The 17,406-nt window shown below is 47.0% G+C and overlaps 3 protein-coding genes across 3 annotated transcripts; 2 read left to right on the forward strand and 1 right to left on the reverse strand.

Moving 5' to 3' along the window:
- Positions 1–794: 794 nt before the first annotated feature.
- On the forward strand, positions 795–2,256 carry LOC106422085 (protein WHAT'S THIS FACTOR 1 homolog, chloroplastic). Its single transcript, XM_013862912.3, has one exon. It carries the CDS (start codon positions 1,019–1,021, stop codon positions 2,240–2,242), a length of 1,224 nt encoding a protein of 407 aa, XP_013718366.1. The 5' UTR covers positions 795–1,018; the 3' UTR covers positions 2,243–2,256.
- Positions 2,257–9,560: 7,304 nt separating this feature from the next.
- Positions 9,561–14,261, reverse strand: LOC125593187. Its single transcript, XM_048769438.1, has 2 exons — positions 11,192–14,261; positions 9,561–11,118 (listed from the first exon to the last, which is right to left on the reverse strand). The coding sequence occupies exon 2, from the start codon at positions 10,682–10,684 to the stop codon at positions 9,899–9,901; it is 786 nt and encodes a 261-aa protein (XP_048625395.1). The 5' UTR covers positions 10,685–11,118; positions 11,192–14,261; the 3' UTR covers positions 9,561–9,898.
- A 739-nt stretch (positions 14,262–15,000) lies between these two features.
- On the forward strand, positions 15,001–17,255 carry LOC106422106. The gene is made up of 3 exons (XM_013862936.1): positions 15,001–15,086; positions 15,152–16,394; positions 16,452–17,255. Exons 1-3 carry the CDS (start codon positions 15,001–15,003, stop codon positions 17,253–17,255), a joined length of 2,133 nt encoding a protein of 710 aa, XP_013718390.1.
- Positions 17,256–17,406: the final 151 nt, after the last annotated feature.

Genomic DNA, 17,406 nt, shown 5'->3' on the forward strand with positions numbered 1-17,406 from the left:
GATTGGAGCGAAGCGTAGATTTTTGACACACGAATGACACGTTCTTATTTCGTAGCAAGTTGCCACGTTCTTTTTCGTTACTAATTTGTAGCAAAACTTTGCCACATTTAGTTTTCGTAGCAAAAGCATAGAAATTTTGCTACGATTTAGCTGTGATTTGCTGCATTTTTTTTCGTACCAAAAACGTGACAGGTTCGTAGCTTTTTTGGTTTTACTACGAATTGTAGCATCTCCGTTGCTATTTGCGTTTTATTTACTAGTGATTATTTATTGTTAAATTTCAGTACGTATTGTTATATTTTCTTAAAATAATTTATTTTAATACTTGTAAATAGTATTTTAATTTTTAATAAAGATTTAGTGATTATTGTTAATCATTAATAATGTATATATATTAAATTCTTTTAAAAATCAGTATGTAGATGCTCACTAAGAGCATCTCCAAAAAGACTCTCTATTTTAGAGTTTGCAAAACTCTAAATTTAAAGTTTCAAAGTGTTCTTCTCCAAAAGCAAAACTTCAAACTTAACTTCAAAAGTATTTGTATTTTACATTATGATCCTTATATTTGTTATAATTAATAAAAATCCATAAAACATTTATAAATAACTATCACATATTTAAAAATATTACAACAATATTAATTAATAAAATCTTACATTAAATATATAAGATTATATATAGAAATACATAATTAAATATTAAACTACAAACAAAATACGATATTATTCCATAAAATTATTTTTGTACTCCATTTTTGGTTACACAAAAAAAATTGGACAATGTTTTAGAAATTTTGGAGGTTTCGAAGCAAATTTACCAGACTGTTAGTATTGTTGTAATATTTAAATTTGTGTAATAATTACGTCGACGTGTTCAAATTTAAAATTTTATTACTAAGAGTTTTGAATTTTTTTTTCTGAGTGAAAAAAATTATATATTTGGAGTTTTTTTGGAGAGAAGCGGTGTCCGATAATGCTCAGCTACGGTTGCGATAACCAAGGTTTAACTCACAGAAATGGCTTGGCTCCGTCTCTTCTCTAGAACCCTAAAATCAGGCAAGCCAATAGTTCGATCACTTCCCAAAATCTCCTCGTCTTCCCCAAAACCAAACCCTAATTTAACAACCCAACCTTTCTCCACCTCATTCCTCATCACCAAAACGCCAGATAAATTCAAAAAGAAGCGGAAGAAACCCGAATCCGCCAGAACCAAACCCGTTCAACACGACTCAACCCGACTCCAACATTTCGAATCCCTCGTCACACGCGACGCCCATTTACGATTCCTAACCCGATCCAAAGAATTCATCACGAAACAGCCGGATCGGATTCTCCGCCTCGACGACGCAGGGAAGCTTTACCGTGAGCTAGGGTTCCCACGCGGCCGTAAGGTGACTCGTTACATCCCTAAACATCCTCTTATCTTTCAGACGTATCGACACAGCGATGGGAAGATGTGGTTAGGGTTTTCCGATTTCATGGAGGATTTGTTAGAGGAAGAGAGAGCTTTAATGGACTCGATGGAGCTTGATAGAGTTAATCGTGTACGGAAGCTCTTGATGATGACGAAAGATAAACGGATCTTACTTAGCAAAATCCATCACACTAGATTGCTTTTTGGGATTCCAGATGATTTCAGAGACCGGGTTGGGAAATACCCGGATTATTTCCGGGTTGTGACGGGTCAAGATGGGAACCGGATTCTTGAGTTGGTGAATTGGGACCTGAATCTTTCGGTGAGTGAGCTTGAAAGAACATTCATGGTGGACGAAGATAAAGCGAGAAGAGCGTTTAAGTTTCCATTGAAACATGGTATAGAACTGGAACTGGAAGAGAAAGATACGAGGAAGCTGAACCAGTTGAACACTTTACCTTTGGTTTCGCCTTATTCTGATGGTTGGAAGCTGGATGTGTGGACATTGGAAGCAGAGAAGTACCGTGTAGGGATCGTGCACGAGTTCTTGAGCTTGACGTTAGAGAAAAGAGCTTCGATTCATCACATTGTGGAATTCAAAGACGAGTTTAGCTTGACTAGACAGACTTACCAGATGCTTAAGAAGCAGCCCTCAACCTTTTACTTGGCTGGTACTGAGATGAACTGGACCGTGTTTTTGAAAGATGGTTACAACGGGGATGGTGTTTTGATCCGTAAAGATCCGCAGGTTTTGTTTAATGAAAAGCTGTATAAGATTGCAGATATGCAGCAGATGGACAATGATTCTCACCCAATAGAAAGATAATCCTTTTAGCCGAAGGACACTTATAGTCATTTCTCTAAAACTGATATTGGTGGCATACAAACTAGTGGCTTGATTCATGGCAGGTGGAAGCAGTGAGGTGGGCAATCTTGTGCATGGCCCCTCCTTCAAGCCCTCTGATAGATAAACTTACTCATTTTGCTATTTGTTAAGTTGAGATATACAACGTTGGTTAAAACCTCTGAACGAGTCATCGAGGTGATTAGTTGTATCTTTTACATTTGCTGGATTAGTGAAATCGTTGAGACAAAAGGGGAGACATTATGGATTTTAATCTTTTCGGACAGTAAGAGGTTTTAAAACCTGGACATATGTTGCTGCTATACAAACAAAAATATCTAGAAAGTACAATCCGCAAAAGCTGGTTTTAACAGCAAACCAGAAAGGGATTTAAAATCGTGATATTGTCGGAATATCAAAAGAAACTTGACCCTCACAAAAGGCCCACTTGATGATTGTCCTAACACACGATCATATAGGAGAAATTCGGCTCGTCGACTCGCGAGCGACCGATCGGTTCGACTTGAGACTGCTTTTAGCCGACAAAGCGAGCAACTGGAAGCAGTCGACTCGGTGACTCGAAGCAGTGGCCCGACAGCTCTTCCCAATCGACAAAAATGCCCATTAGGTCAAGACGAATTAGGTTAACGAACGACCGCCTATAAAAGAGGGAGAGAGGCAACAAGGAAGGGATCCCCAAATTACTACACACTTACTTTCGGTTAGAAACTAGGGTTTCATTTCACTATTCTCGTCGAATTGTATTCTCCGGCGAACTAGCTTTCGCCGGCTTGTTTCCCTGTTTCTTCCCTCTTTTGTAACTCGACTGAGCAATATCTTGATCTAATAAAACGCCTTTGTTTTGACCCACCGACGAGTCCTCGTCTCTTTTCATTCACTGGTTTATCGACAGTTCTCAGTTCAAACAGTTGGCGCCCACCGTGGGGCAGACAAAGTAGTGTCAGCAAGATCATGGCTCACTCAGGCTCGCCGTCTGGCGACGAGTCACCACCGACAGAAGCTGCTCCGACAGCAGCAGCTTTCGAAGACACTATACTAGAAAGAATGGCTCAGCAAGACGTCATTCAGAAGACGACGAACGAGCAACTTGCCGCTATCGCCGCAATCTTAGCTCCCTTAGCTGGAAACTCGGCAGATCCGGCCACAACGGTTCGAAAACAGCTGTTCGACACCTATCGAACAGCCGGCGTCGAGACCACGACAAATACAAACGCCGTCCAGACCCAAACACCTAGCGGTCTAGATCTCACAACTATCCCAAACACCACGGCAAATACAAACGCTGTACCGACCAACAGAGAAAATCCGTCTACCGACTTTCGCCGGAAAAGCTGACCCAACAGACCATATCACCGCTTTCAACATTGCGATGGGTCGAACTAACTTTTCTGATGAAGAAAGAGACGCTGGCTATTGTCGACTCTTTGTCGAGAGTCTTCAAGGACCAGCGCTCGGTTGGTTCACTGGATTAGAACAAGACTCCATCAACGACTTCCACGACCTGTCGGCCGCTTTCCTCAAACAATACATCATGTTCACGAGACAAGGAGCAACTCTCGCCGACCTGTGGAATCTTTCTCTGGGTGCAAACCAGAGCCTCCGCGACTACATGGAGAAGTTCAAAGCTGTCGCCTCGAAAGTGCATGTCCCGGACAACATCGCCGTTGACGCTCTGATGAACACCTTCTACTTCAAATCCCTTTTTCGCGAAGATCTCTATCGAAACCGCACCAAGTCGCTTCAAGATGCTATCGCCAGATCGAATAACTTCATCCGGATGGAAGAAGACACAACAACGATACTCAAGAAAATGAATGGGACCACAAAATCAACAGCTCTGAAAGCTTCTGAGGCCCGCCAAGAACCTCGACAGCACACCCTGAGCAACAAGTCCAACCAGAAGAAAAACTTCGTCTACGTAGTCGATGAAAACGATCTCTCAGGATCGACCGTCGTCGTACGCGAGAAAGGTTGGAACGTCTAGGAAAACGACGAGAAGCCGCAAACTCCTTCGGTGCCTCCAACTTCGAGTCCTGGCTCAACCAAGCTAAACCAATGGTGCAGCTACCATAATTCCAAAGCGCACGATACGAGAAACTGCAGGCATCTAATCGACGCCCTCTTCTAATCCTACGAAAAAGGAACGTCGAATGTCGAGCTACCCAAGCCAAGACCGAACAACACCAAGAGCTGGAGCAAAAACAAAGACATAAAAGCCAAGAAGTCTCAAGACATGGCCGAAGCTCGACCCAAACGCACAGAGGATGACAAGCCAGACGAGCAAGACGAGGACGAGACACATGCTGAGGAAGAGCAACCTCGTAATCTTCGACGCGTCTAGGTCATCCTCGCGCGACCAAGTTCTTCATCAGACGAAGTGGAAGATAACAAAGTTCGTGACTCGCACGAACGCTCCAGCAAGCGACCAAGCGAGAACAGCGGACCAAACGAAGCATGCGACTTGAGAAGTAAGCTCAGGCAAAAATCACAGACAGTTGACAACATGCATAACTCCAACGACCATATCAGCGACGATCTTTACTCAGTCATCGAAGAATCCAGAGCTAAAAGAGTCGAAAGCACCAGCATTCGACCTCATCTAAAGCCCCGAGGCGTCGACCTTCGCGATCAGCTTAATTCGAAATCAGAAGATCTCAGGATCAAGCTCAATCGACCTAAGCGTTCTGACTTAAGACGAAAGTTGGAAGAGACGAGAGCCAAGACCGACGACAAACAAGAGCCTATCGTCCAGGACTCGTCCAGCGACTTGAGGATCCAGCTGCATAACAAATGGGCCGAACGCGCCCCGTTCCTAAATGTAATTATGGGGGGCTCACCTCCTTGTGGCGACTCGGTTCAATCAATTAAAGATTATCAACGACAGGCAGTAACCTCAAAGAAATGGCCATCAAAACCCGAGAATGATCACCGGTCACTTTCTCGCCTGACGATGCCATCGGCGTCCACCTACCTCATAATGACCCTCTACTTGTTGAGTTGGGAATCGTAAAGTGTGACGTCACCAAAGTTCTGATTGATACTGGTAGCTCAGTCGACCTGATCTTTCGCGATACACTCAATAAGATGGGAGTCGACCTGCGCGACATGAAGCCGTCGTCTTGCTTTCTCACAGGATTCAACGGAGCTTCCGAGACAATGATCATGACAATCAAGATCCCAGTCTACACGTGTGGTGTAATGCGCACTGTTAAGTTCTCCGTCATCCGAACAAGGGCTCCATATAATGCGATCCTCGGAACCCCTTGGTTGCATTCGATGAAGGCGATATCATCCACGTACCATCAACGCATGAAGTTCCCATGGCCCGACGGTCAAGTACAGATACTTCGAGGAGACCAGCAGGCCGCACGCGACCTACTGATTGCAATTGTAAAGATGCAACAATCGACTCCTCGCATCAACGCGATATCAAAGCAGATCCAGCCCTAGAAAGACGAAATTCTAGAAGTTCCGGTTGACGAATCCGACAAGAGCAAAGTAGTCCGAGTCGGCGCATTCCTCTCTAATGAAATGCAATGCGCGATCATCGACTTCCTGAAGCAGAACATGTCAACTTTTGCTTGGACAACCTCAGACATGAAGGGAATCAATCCCGCCATAACGTCCCATGAGTTGAACGTGGATCCAACCATCAAGCCTATCCGCCAAAAAAGACGTAAACTCGGCCCCGAGCGAAGCAAAGCCATCAACGAAGAAGTCGAGCTACTGCTCGCAGCCGGTTCAATCGGAGAGGTGCGATATCCAGAGTGGTAGGCCAACCCGGTCGTCGTCAAGAAGAAGAACGGAAAATGGCGTGTCTGCGTTGATTTCACCGACCTAAACAATGCTTACCTGAAGGACAGTTACCCGCTTCCGCATATCGATCGACTAGTCGAATCGATTGCTGGAAACGAACTCTTGACTTTCATGGACGCCTTCTCGGGCTACAATCAGATCATGATGCATCCGGACGATCGAGAGAAGACAACGTTCATTACTGACAGGGGGACTTACTGTTACAAAGTAATGCCATTCGGCCTCAAGAATGCCGGCGCGACCTGCCAATGACTCGTCAATCGAATGTTCACCGACAAACTCGAGAACACGATGTAGGTTTACATCGACGACATGCTGGTCAAGTCACTCTGCGCGGCGGACCATCTGAATCACCTAAGGGAATGCTTCAAAACGCTGAACGAGTACAGTATGAAACTCAACCCGGCGAAATGCACCTTTGGCGCCACTTCCGGCGAGTTCTTGGGTTACATTGTCACCCAACGAGGAATCAAAGTGAATCCTAAGCAGATCACCGCAATACTTGACCTTGCTAAGAATGGCCGAGAAGTCCAGCGACTAACTGGGAGAATTTGCAACGTTAAACCTCTTCATCTCCAGATCTACGGACACGTGTCTCCCATTTTACGAGCTGCTACACGGTAACAAGCGTTTCGTCTGGGACGAAAAAGTGCGACGAAGCGTCTGGAAAGCTCAAACAGTACCTAACGACTCCTCCCGTGCTATCCAAACCAGAAGCCGAGGATACACTATCTCTCTATATCGCAGTATCATCTACCACGGTTAGCAGTGTCCTCATTCGAGAAGATCGAGGTGAACAAAAGCCTATCTTCTACACGAGCAAGTGAATGACCGACCCAGAAACACGATACCCCACGCTTGAGAAAATGGCCCTTGCCGTTATCACGTCAGCAAGGAAGCTACGCCCTTACTTCCAATCGCACACGATCGAAGTACTGACGAATTAACCCCTTCGCACCGTAATGCAAAACACCAACCATTCTGGACGGTTATCGAAGTGGGCTATCGAGCTCAGTGAGCATGATATTGTGTTCAAAAATCGAACGGCGGCAAAGTCACAGGTCCTCGCAGATTTCTTGATCGAGCTCGCGCCATAGTTGGAGCAAGACCTAATCCTTCCAAGTCAAAACTGGATTCTCCACGTCGACAGTTCGTCGACAAACAAAGGATCGGGAGCAGGAGTCCAACTACAGTCACCAACAGGCAAGTTAATTAGACAGTCGTTCAGTTTCGGCTTCACCGCTTCGAACAACGAAGCGGAGTACGAGTCGCTCATCGCAGGATTACAACTTGCTAAGGCAATCAAAGCAAAACGGCTCAGTGCGTACTGTGACTCGCAACTCGTCACTAGTCGGTTCAGCGGCGACTACGATGCCCGTAACGAACGAATGGACACCTACCTTAAGTCGTCCAAACACTCGCTAAGGACTTTGAGTTCTTCAAACTCACCAAAGTCCCTAGAGGGGAAAACGTGTGCGCCGGCGCCCTCGCCGCCTTAGGCAGCAGACTACGCGATCAGGTGAAACGAACCATTCCAATCCATAAATCGAAAAACCGAGCATCGAGCTGACATCTAGCGAAACGACCATCGTAGCACCCATAACAGAAGTTGTCGCCATGGAAGAAGATCCAGCGACGGAACAGACTGAAGCCCCCGACTGGAGGACAGAATTCATCGATTACCTTGTCGATGGAAAGCTACCTCCCGAGAAGTGGATTGCGAGACGGCTCAAAACACGAAGCGCTCACTATGTCATCCTGGATGGAGAACTCCATCGGTGGACCGCAACCAAAGTACTCTTGAATTGCATCCATGGCGAAGAAACCCGTCTCGTAATGGCCGAAACGCACGAAGGTGCCGCAAGAAATCATTCTGGAGGACGAGCACTCGCCTCAAAAGTCAAAAGCCTAGGTTTTACTGGCCAACGATGAATACGGACTGTGAAGCATACGCTCAACAGTGTGATCAATGCCAGCGACACGCTTCGACTATCCATCGAGCAACGAAACTCTTGCGGACAATGACGACTCCGTACCCTTTCATGCGATGGAGAATGGACATAATCGGACCCATGCCGAGCTCCCGACAAAAGCGTTTCGTCCTAGTCTTAAATGACTTTTTTACGAAATGGATCGAGGCAGAAGTTTTCGCCAACATAACATAAAAAGAGGTTCAAAGGTTTGTCTGGAAGAACATCATCTGTCGCCACGGCCTGCCTTATGAGATAGTGACCGACAATGGCTCTCAGTTCATATCGAACAAGTTTCGAGGATTCTGCGAGAGGTGGAGGATCCGCCTCAATACATCAAGCCCGAGATACTCGTAGAGTAACGGTCAAACCGAGGCGTCCACCAAGATAATAATCGATGGACTGAAGAAACGCCTCGACTTGAAAAAGGGATGCTGGGCCGATGAACTTGACGGCGTCCTTTGTTCACACCGAACGACTCCTCGAGGAGCGACTAAGTCAACTCCTTTTTCGATGGCCCATGGAGTCGAGGCTATGGCTCCCGCAGAGGTGAACGTAACCAGCCTACGACGATCAAAAATGCCACTAAACGTCGAGCTTAACAGTGACATGTTACTCGACGCCTTGGACGCTATCGAAGAACGACGCGACCAAGCACTGCTCCGCATCCAGAATTATCAACATCAGATCGAGAACTAATACAATAAGAAAGTCAGACCTCGACCTCTCGAGCTAGGCGACATCGTCCTACGCAAAGTGTTTGAAAACACCAAGGAGTTGAATGCCGGCAAACTCGGGACTAACTGGGAAGGACCATACAAAATCGTTCAAGTTATCAAACCAGGAGTTTACCGACTCAAAACATCCACCGGTGAACCCGTTCCCAGAGCATGGAACTCCATGCATCTCCGAAGATATTACTCTTGAGAAAGTATCGAGTCATCGAGTAACTGACACACTGCCACTTTTACTCGATCAAACTTCAAAACTAACGAGTGAATGACCTACCATCACTTTCACCCGCATTAAAAAAAAAACCCCTTGTGAATGCGCATCCACTGCCACTTTCACTCATCAAAAAAGAACTACGAATGGCTTGATCCTCTCCTAGAGGTACGTAGGCAACCTTAACCGGTCCAGCTATAACCAAAATCAAAAAAAGTTCTCTCAACGAGAAGAAGCATGACTTGCTTCGGCGATGCTTACGCACAAGCGCGACCCTTATCCCTCGAACGAACGTACTAGCACTCGCACCCCACGATTGAACACGTCCTGATCAGACTCGTGCTCGGGGGACATTCGGTTGTATCGCGGCCCCAACCAATACGATCAAGACGATAACTTTCAATCATCTTATAATTCTTTAAGTCAGGTTTGGCCGACCGAATACTTTAAGACTATCCTAAGACTGACCGAAAACCGTTGTCGCTCAAAAATAAGACGATTTTCTTCGCAGTCAGAGCTGAACGCTACGATGACCCGAACAGTTGGTACTGAGCATTCAGTCTCGATAAACCGTCGAACTACCAATCGATTATCTGCTTTACTTCAAGACTAACGAAACAACTTAACTAAAAAATCGTTAAAATTCCTAAGTCTAAAGCAACGTTTAGCGACTCACTGAAAAGACCGTCGCAATTCTGAGTCCGAAAACTTCGCCTTACGGCTTACTGGAAATTTCGTTGAAAATTCTGTCAGGAAACAACGAAACGACTTACTGAAATTTAACGAAGTTCAAAGTAGAGTTTAAACAAAAAGAGTTACAACACCAAACGCCTCTCAGGGCCAAAAGAAAGCAAAAGACTAAGAGGAACAACAACAACATTTGGGGTTAATCTTCAGAAGCATTGGCAACTGGAGGAATTGATCTGTCTGGGACGTCGGCGGAAGAATTTGGGTGGTCTACGCTGATCCCTTCTGTTTGTTCATCGACGGGTGTGGCTTCTATAGTCTCGATAAGTTTCGACCTTGCGCCCGGGCTCTTCTCCGCGTCACCCAACTCCGAACCCGTTGTCTTCTCAACTGGGTCCCCTTCACTCCGATCCTCTGAAGAAGAGTCTGAAATCTCCAAGACCCCTTCACCAACTTGCGTACCTCCCGGAGAGGTTACGACCTTGCCGCCTAACTGCGGAGCATTGTCAGAGGTTTCTTTGGAGGCAATAAGCTCGTCTGCAGCAGGCGCAGTCTCAAATTCAACGAAGGGTGCGGGATCATCAAGACGATCACCCGACTGTTCGCCATGAGAGCTACTCGGAGTTCGGAGAGAAACCACAGTCCCGGGATCGACAAGTCCAGTGTTCGACCCGTAAGGATCGAGTCCCGCCAAGACATGTTTGTTGATGAACGGTGAGTCGAGTAAAAGCGGAGAAAGAGATAGATCGGTCTCAGGGATCTCACCGACGTCAAGTCGCTTGGCCTCAAGTTCAAAATGCTTTTCCTGTTCGGAGAACACATCGATGATGTCTTGCGGGATATCACGCCCATTTGCCTTCAAAGCTTCAAGGCATTTCTTCGTACCAAAGGCTTGACTGTATAAGAGACGGGCATGATCGAAATCCTTACGACGGACCTCCCGGTTGCGAATATTGTTGAACCGACGATTACTCTTCGCGATCATTTCTGTATGAACCCTTACCCGTTCGTGGGTAACCTCGAAACTCCGAGACTCTTTCAGCCGGTTGATCTCCCTCACCCGGTTGATCTCCCTCACCCATCTAAGGGATGTGTATCTCTACTCTTCCTCTAGAGTAGCTTTCTCTGCTTCCAAGACGGTCTTCTCTTGTTCGAGTTCCTTAACCCTTTCACGAGACGATCTAAACTTGTCTTTCAACTCTCCAAATCTCTCCAGAAACCTCTCCTTCTGGGCTTTGTTTCCCGCGAGCAGTCGATCGCGCTCTACAACAGCCAGATCAATGGTCTTCTTGAACTCACTCGATTTACGGGCCCCTCGCCCCTCACCCGCGCCAGCTTCTCGGCCTTACCCAGCTGAGCCAGTGTGTCCTTCAACGCCGTGTCGTACTTCTCGATGGCGAAATTCATGCTCCCGTCACTCTACACGAAGCAAGAACAACGATCAATAAAAGAAGAAAGGGCAAAGGAGTTCAAAAGAAAGGAGTCTTTATACCAGAACTTTGGTTCAAGTCGCGTCAACATAAGCTTCTTTGAAGATCAGATCGCTCACCGCTGGCATGTCCCTCGGCCCGCCCCGCATCTGGCGGATAAGTTCAGCGTACTCAGCCGATGCGTATGAGAGAGGAATGTCCCCGTCGTATTTAAACTCTACGTGATCGGGAAACTTGATCCGAGATTTCCTCGGAGCCAAACCACTGCTCCCGATCGTCGGCGCAGCAACCCGCGGAGGAGTAGGACGACGAACTCCCGCCTCACCTCTCTCCTCTGACGCGTGAGAGTTATCTCGCTCGGTCAGAACCGGTGCATCATGGTCGACAGACTGTTTCTTTCTCTTCTTCCTCTCTAGAGGATCACCCGGCGAATCATTCGATCCACCTTCAGCACGTGCAGCAGCATCGCGGCCAGAACCATCGTGGACCACAATATCTCAACCTTCCGTACCCTCATCGGGCTCGGCCTGTTCTTCGACAGACTTCTTCTTCTTCTTCTTCTTCGTCTTTTTCTTGGAAGGCTCGTCGGATTGCGCCTCTGCCGAAGTCCCTTCGACCGATGAAACGGAAATGCCAGAAGCTGCCCGCTTCTTTCCTTTCTTCTTGGTTTTCTCCGGTTCGATGACTTCTGGAGCGAGACTCCCCTTCGGGAGCTCGGAAACCATCGGATCGGGGACCATCATCGACCGAGGGCTCACAGTCAAAGTTTCTCCTCGAGTCGCCTCACCAGAAACCACAATCGGTTCATTGCTCGACGAACCTCCCAAACGACTTCCTAACAAAGCACTTAGATCTGGCAAGGTTGTCATCTTCCTGGCCGCACTTATCTTCTTATGCTCTGCTCTGGTAAAGATTGAGAATCTCCCGTTTCTTGCCAGTCACCAACTGTTGTGGGCACAAGGGGGGGGGGGGGGGGTAACCCACGAATTGATAGATAATGGATCCAAGGCTACAACCTGAAAACAATGAGAACCGATTTTTATGAGTTTTAGAGTTTTTGTGATGCAAACAGAAACAAATATAAATATGAATCAAAATGATAATATGAATAAGATCAAATAGAAAAGGGATAGATTTATGGAGATGGGATCTTTGTTGCTGGATGTGTATCACTCTCAACAAGGATCAATGGATGGAAGATAAATGAAGATGGAACCGGTCTTGCTGGATGTGTATCACTCTCAAGATCGATTGGTGGATGGAAATGGGATGATGGACGCCACAAATCTCTGTGAAAGGAGGCTTTGATAAGTCTGGATGGATGCTCAAGAGCTGCTTCTCACAATACTCTAAGACTTAGAACAATAGTTTTGAGAAACTAGAAAAACTGAATAATTCATAATACTTTCAAAGATGGGTGCTTTACAATGATGGACGACTGGAGCTTATATAGGCTCTCCTAGGGGACTCTAGACAAGACCAAACGGTCATAAAAAATACAAGGAAAGAAATTAACTTGAAAATAAAGTTTAGTCTTCAATGGAGGAATATGGCCGTTGGAATGAGATTTGCTTGGCCATAAATGGGGAATTTGATTCCTCTTGAACCTGGACGGTTTGAGTGGATATGAGAGCTTCCTGGGAATCTTCTTGATGGATTTGATATGTGCTGAAGTCGTGCACAACCTGTTTAGGTAGCTGTTGGAGAGTTATTGCCAAAGACTCCAAATAAAGCAAACTGAGGTAAATGAGAATCCGCCTGATCTCTGGGTGCTGGTGCAGCTAAGGACGTCTAGGATGTCTTATGGATGGTTGAGATGATCTGCTGTCTTCCATAGATAACTCTGGATCGACCCAAATCGAATTGGTTGGAGACTTTCCCAAATTGTTGTCGGTTTGGTCGGTTTTGGGAAATTGATTGCATCTTGGTTTTTCTTTGACCAATTCGGCTGATTTTGGGCTTTATGGAAAGCTAAGACATCTGTCTTGAATCCCATGGCTGGTTCTGGAGAAGGCCACTTCATGGTTGGGCTGAAATCCACTTCTAAGGGCTGATACTCGCAACTGGATGGGCTGGAGAAGCTCCAGTTTGTAAAATTCATAACTTTCTTGTCCTTGAAGATTTTATTGAAATTCCAAGCCTCACCGAATCCTTGGTTAGTTAGACTTCTATAAAAGTTGATTTCATAAACAAACTCCTTCTGGTTGTTGAGATAGGCTCCTTGGACTGAACGTTTGTCGCTGGTGTCTCCTAGGTGGCCGGTTTGGGAGGTTTGGGAGGTTTGGTGAGGCTCTGGTTGAACCACAGATTTCAGGGCTACAACACCAACGGTAGCAGATCGGACCTCCAATCCTCTGTAAAAAGGTTGACAAGTCAAGACACGAGAAGAGTGAAGAGCGGTACATACAAAACATTAAAGACTCACTCTTCGAGATCCTATCAACGGCTCGTCGAATCCTCTCGATGGTAATGTTCTTCCAACTCTCCTGAGCAAGCGATGCGACAGCGCGAGCGTTCGCTATGAACTCTTCGGTGTATGCAGCTGTGTTTGGATGATCAACTGCATCGAAAAGAGAATTAATGAGATTAAAGAAGGAAACAATTGCAAGTTATCAGCGACAATCTACCAAGTTCAGAGCTCCACAAAAAACGGAAGGTGGCGCCGGGCGGCTCCTCGAAAGCAAACTCGTCTGACTTAACGTAGAAGTAGAAGCGCTGCCAGTTATTCATCATGTTGGGATGCCCAACGATAACGTTGTAGTTCGGCTTCATTTGAACCGAGTATAGCCCTTCTCCCATCGACTTAAGATACGTCAATTCTTCGAAAGCTCAAACGTTCATCGATACGTCGACCTCAGCTGCCATCACCATCAATGCTATGGAGAGGCGAAGCAAACCGTTTAATAATTGACTGATCGCCGCATCACGACGTCTCACATAAGACGTAACGAGTCGAGGGATCGGGAACCAAAGCCTAGTCTCGTTCTGAAAATAGGATTCATAAACGCATTGAAATCCCACCAGAGGAGACCACGGCCTCTGAGCCTTCGTAGGAATCAGAAAAGTCACCCCAACTCCTAGACAGTCCCTCAACAAAATCTTCACTCTACTTGGAGTCGAACTAGTCTCCTCAACGTTTCCCCACGTTTTTCCTTCTACGGTCGGAGGACGCATCAGCTCCGGCGCCAACGCCAGAAGATCTTCGAAAATTCCTCCAGGATGGTAACAGCACGGAACAAAGTCGGGAGGAGAAATCTCTCCATCACTCGCTCCACCTCGACCATCTCTCGCGAAGTTGACGCGCCGACTCAGCAACAAGGACTCGCTGAGGCATATCTGTTGGGGAAAAATTCTCAGGTATCATTTTCTTCTGAGCCCAAGGTACGACCCTGATCTCCGGATCCCCGTTCCAGAAACGTTCTGGGTCCCCAGTATCGAGTACCCCGGTATCGGTTCCAAGAACCGCCTCCAGCTCCAAGAAAAGGCAAATTGCTGATAAGGGGAATCTTCCATATTTCAGAATATGGAAGACTTCCATCTACTCCAACCGACAAGAACCGACCTATATACGACTATATAAAGGGAACCCAAACCCTAGAATAAGGGATCGACACTTTTAGGCTTAGAGATTATACTTAGACGGCTAGGGTTAGGGTTCATAACAAAAATACTTGTAATCCTTGCTTGTCTACTCAATAAAGATCTCTTCAAGTCTCTTTTTCTCTAATCTCTCATAAACCCTTACAAAATACCTATAAATCTATACGAAACCCAACTTATCCATCGTTCCGTAATACTCTAAAAGATCTTACACAAAAATCCCCTAACAGTTTGGCGCTAGAAGGAGGGGAGTAATCTAAACTACGTGACGATGGCGGTAGATGAGCAAGACAACCCGTCAGAATCTACACCAAGAGAAGCCGAGCTACAAAGGCAACTCGAGGATTACAAAGCCAGGTAACCGACTTGCACAAGGCTCGGGAAGCTACCGAGAACCCTGAGCTTTCCTCCGAAGTCCAAAGCCTGAAGGAAAAGCTAGACGAACACTCGAAGCAGCTGGAGCAAAGTGCTGAGAAGCTTACTCAGCTCGATTCTGAAAACCTTGTTCTCCGAGACAAGAATCAAGCCATCAACACGGCAAGCAACAAGAAACGCCGCTTCCGCACACAGGTCCGATCCATGCTGCGCCTGGACACACCCAACACCGCAAGAGGTATCGCCCGACAACCTTCAGATGAAGCCGGGGCATCAGGAGAAAAAGTTGGAGATACGCGAGTCCATGAAACAATATCCAGCGACTCTGAGCCAGACTCCAAGAAGGAAGCATCTGAAGGAGCCGTGGCATTGCAGTCCTCATTGACCACCTACCTAGAGCAGTTGTTCTCCAAGAAGCTCGACGCCATGCAATGTATGATAGAAAGGCTCCCCGGGGTGGCACCTCTGATTCGGAAAAGTAATCCCGGTTCTTACGCCGATACTCCTTTCACAGACAACATTGGCCTGATCAAGATGCCAAGAAAGTTCTCCTTCCCCAACATAAAGATGTATGACGGCACCGGTGACCCAGACGACCACATCGCTCAGTACAAACAAAGGATGCTAGCTGTAGCACTCCCAAGGGAGTTCCGCGAGGCTACCATGTGCAAGGGATTCGGCTCAACCCTGATCGGACCCGCATTGCAATGGTACATCAACCTACCCATCGGATCCATATCTTCATTCGCGGCCCTCAGCGATAAGTTCGTAGAGCAGTTCGCAAGTAGCCGGAGCCTGGAGAAAACCTCGGACAGCCTCTACGAAATCCTCCAGCATCGGGTCGAACCCCTTCGCGATTATATAGCTCGCTTCAATCAGGAAAAGGTATCGATCCCCGAATGCAACATCACAACGGCAATCTCAGTCTTCAAAAGAGGCTTGCTCCCAGACGGGGATCTCTATAAGGAACTCACCAAGTACCAGTGCAAGACCATGGAAGACGTATTGTCTCGAGCGTGGGCCCAAGTGAAATGGGAAGAGGATGTCACAAGCCGCGCCAAGGCTCAACAGAAACAAGATCAGAAAGCAGCCAGGCAAGACCGAAATGATAGAGACGAGAGGTCCTCCAAGAAACCCACGAAAGACCAAGGAGGCAGGAACCGGGGCAGGTACATGAGCCGTCCACTCGAGAGAGCGGAAGGGATGCCGGTGTCTACCTGGCCAGATATCTCACACTTGTCTGTATCCCAACCAGAGCTAATTAACGCCCTAAGGCAGATGGGTCAACAGGTTAAGTGGCCCCCGAAGATGAGGGCACCCGATTCCTTCCGGAACCGCGACCTCTAGTGTGAGTTCCACCGTGACCATGGTCACAAGACGGAGGACTGCATCGCATTAAAGATCGAAGTCAACAAGCTCCTCCAAAAGGGATATCTCCGGGAATTCCTCTCAGAAAAGGTGAAGAACCTCCTAAGCAAGGAGACACCCACGAAATCTGCTGAAACGAAGCCCGCGTCACCACCTCGCCAAGACCGAGTAATCCATGTCATATCCGGAGGTTCAGAGATAAGCGGCATAAGCCATGCAGCTGCAAAGAAGAGCACTCAAAACGCCAAACTTGGTCTGGAGACGTCTAAATCAAAATGGCTACTCTTGGGAACAGACAAGATAAGCTTCACGGCGAAGGAGAAAGAGAAGGTCCTGGCTCCCCATCATGACGCTCTAGTAGTATCGCTTACCGTAGCAAACTGCTTGGTAAGGAGGATCCTAGTAGATAACGGAAGCTCCAGCAACATCATCTTCCAGGCCGCCTATCAGGACATGGGGTTGGATGAAAGTGCCTTAACTAGAAAGACAACCACACTCGTGGGATTCAGCGGAGAGGTGAAGCGAACCGCCGGTGAAGTGGTCCTTCCAGTCTATGCTGAAGGAATCAACATGTCAACTATGTTCCTGCTCGTCGACTGCCAATCATCCTACAACATGATCTTGGGAAGACCATGGATCCATGATATGGGAGCTGTCCCCTCAACACTCCATCGAATGGTGAAGTTCCCTACTCCCTGGGGCATCAAGGCCGTCAGGAGTGATCAAGAAAATTCTCGATCCTGCTACCAGACCACCTTAAAGGGGAAGACAAAGGTCTTATAGCAATTACAGCGTGGGTCTCGAGCTCCACACGTATTCGGACTAGAGACTAACAACAGGAAAGGTACGCGACGAGTTAGAACGAGAGAAGGAGGCCGAGGAATTCTCCCCGGCTTAACATCGACTGCTTCGCATGGTCTCTTTTGGATTCGAA

Source organism: Brassica napus, chromosome C9 (genome assembly GCF_020379485.1).
Source record: "Brassica napus cultivar Da-Ae chromosome C9, Da-Ae, whole genome shotgun sequence".
NCBI classification, from domain to species: domain Eukaryota; kingdom Viridiplantae; phylum Streptophyta; class Magnoliopsida; order Brassicales; family Brassicaceae; genus Brassica; species Brassica napus.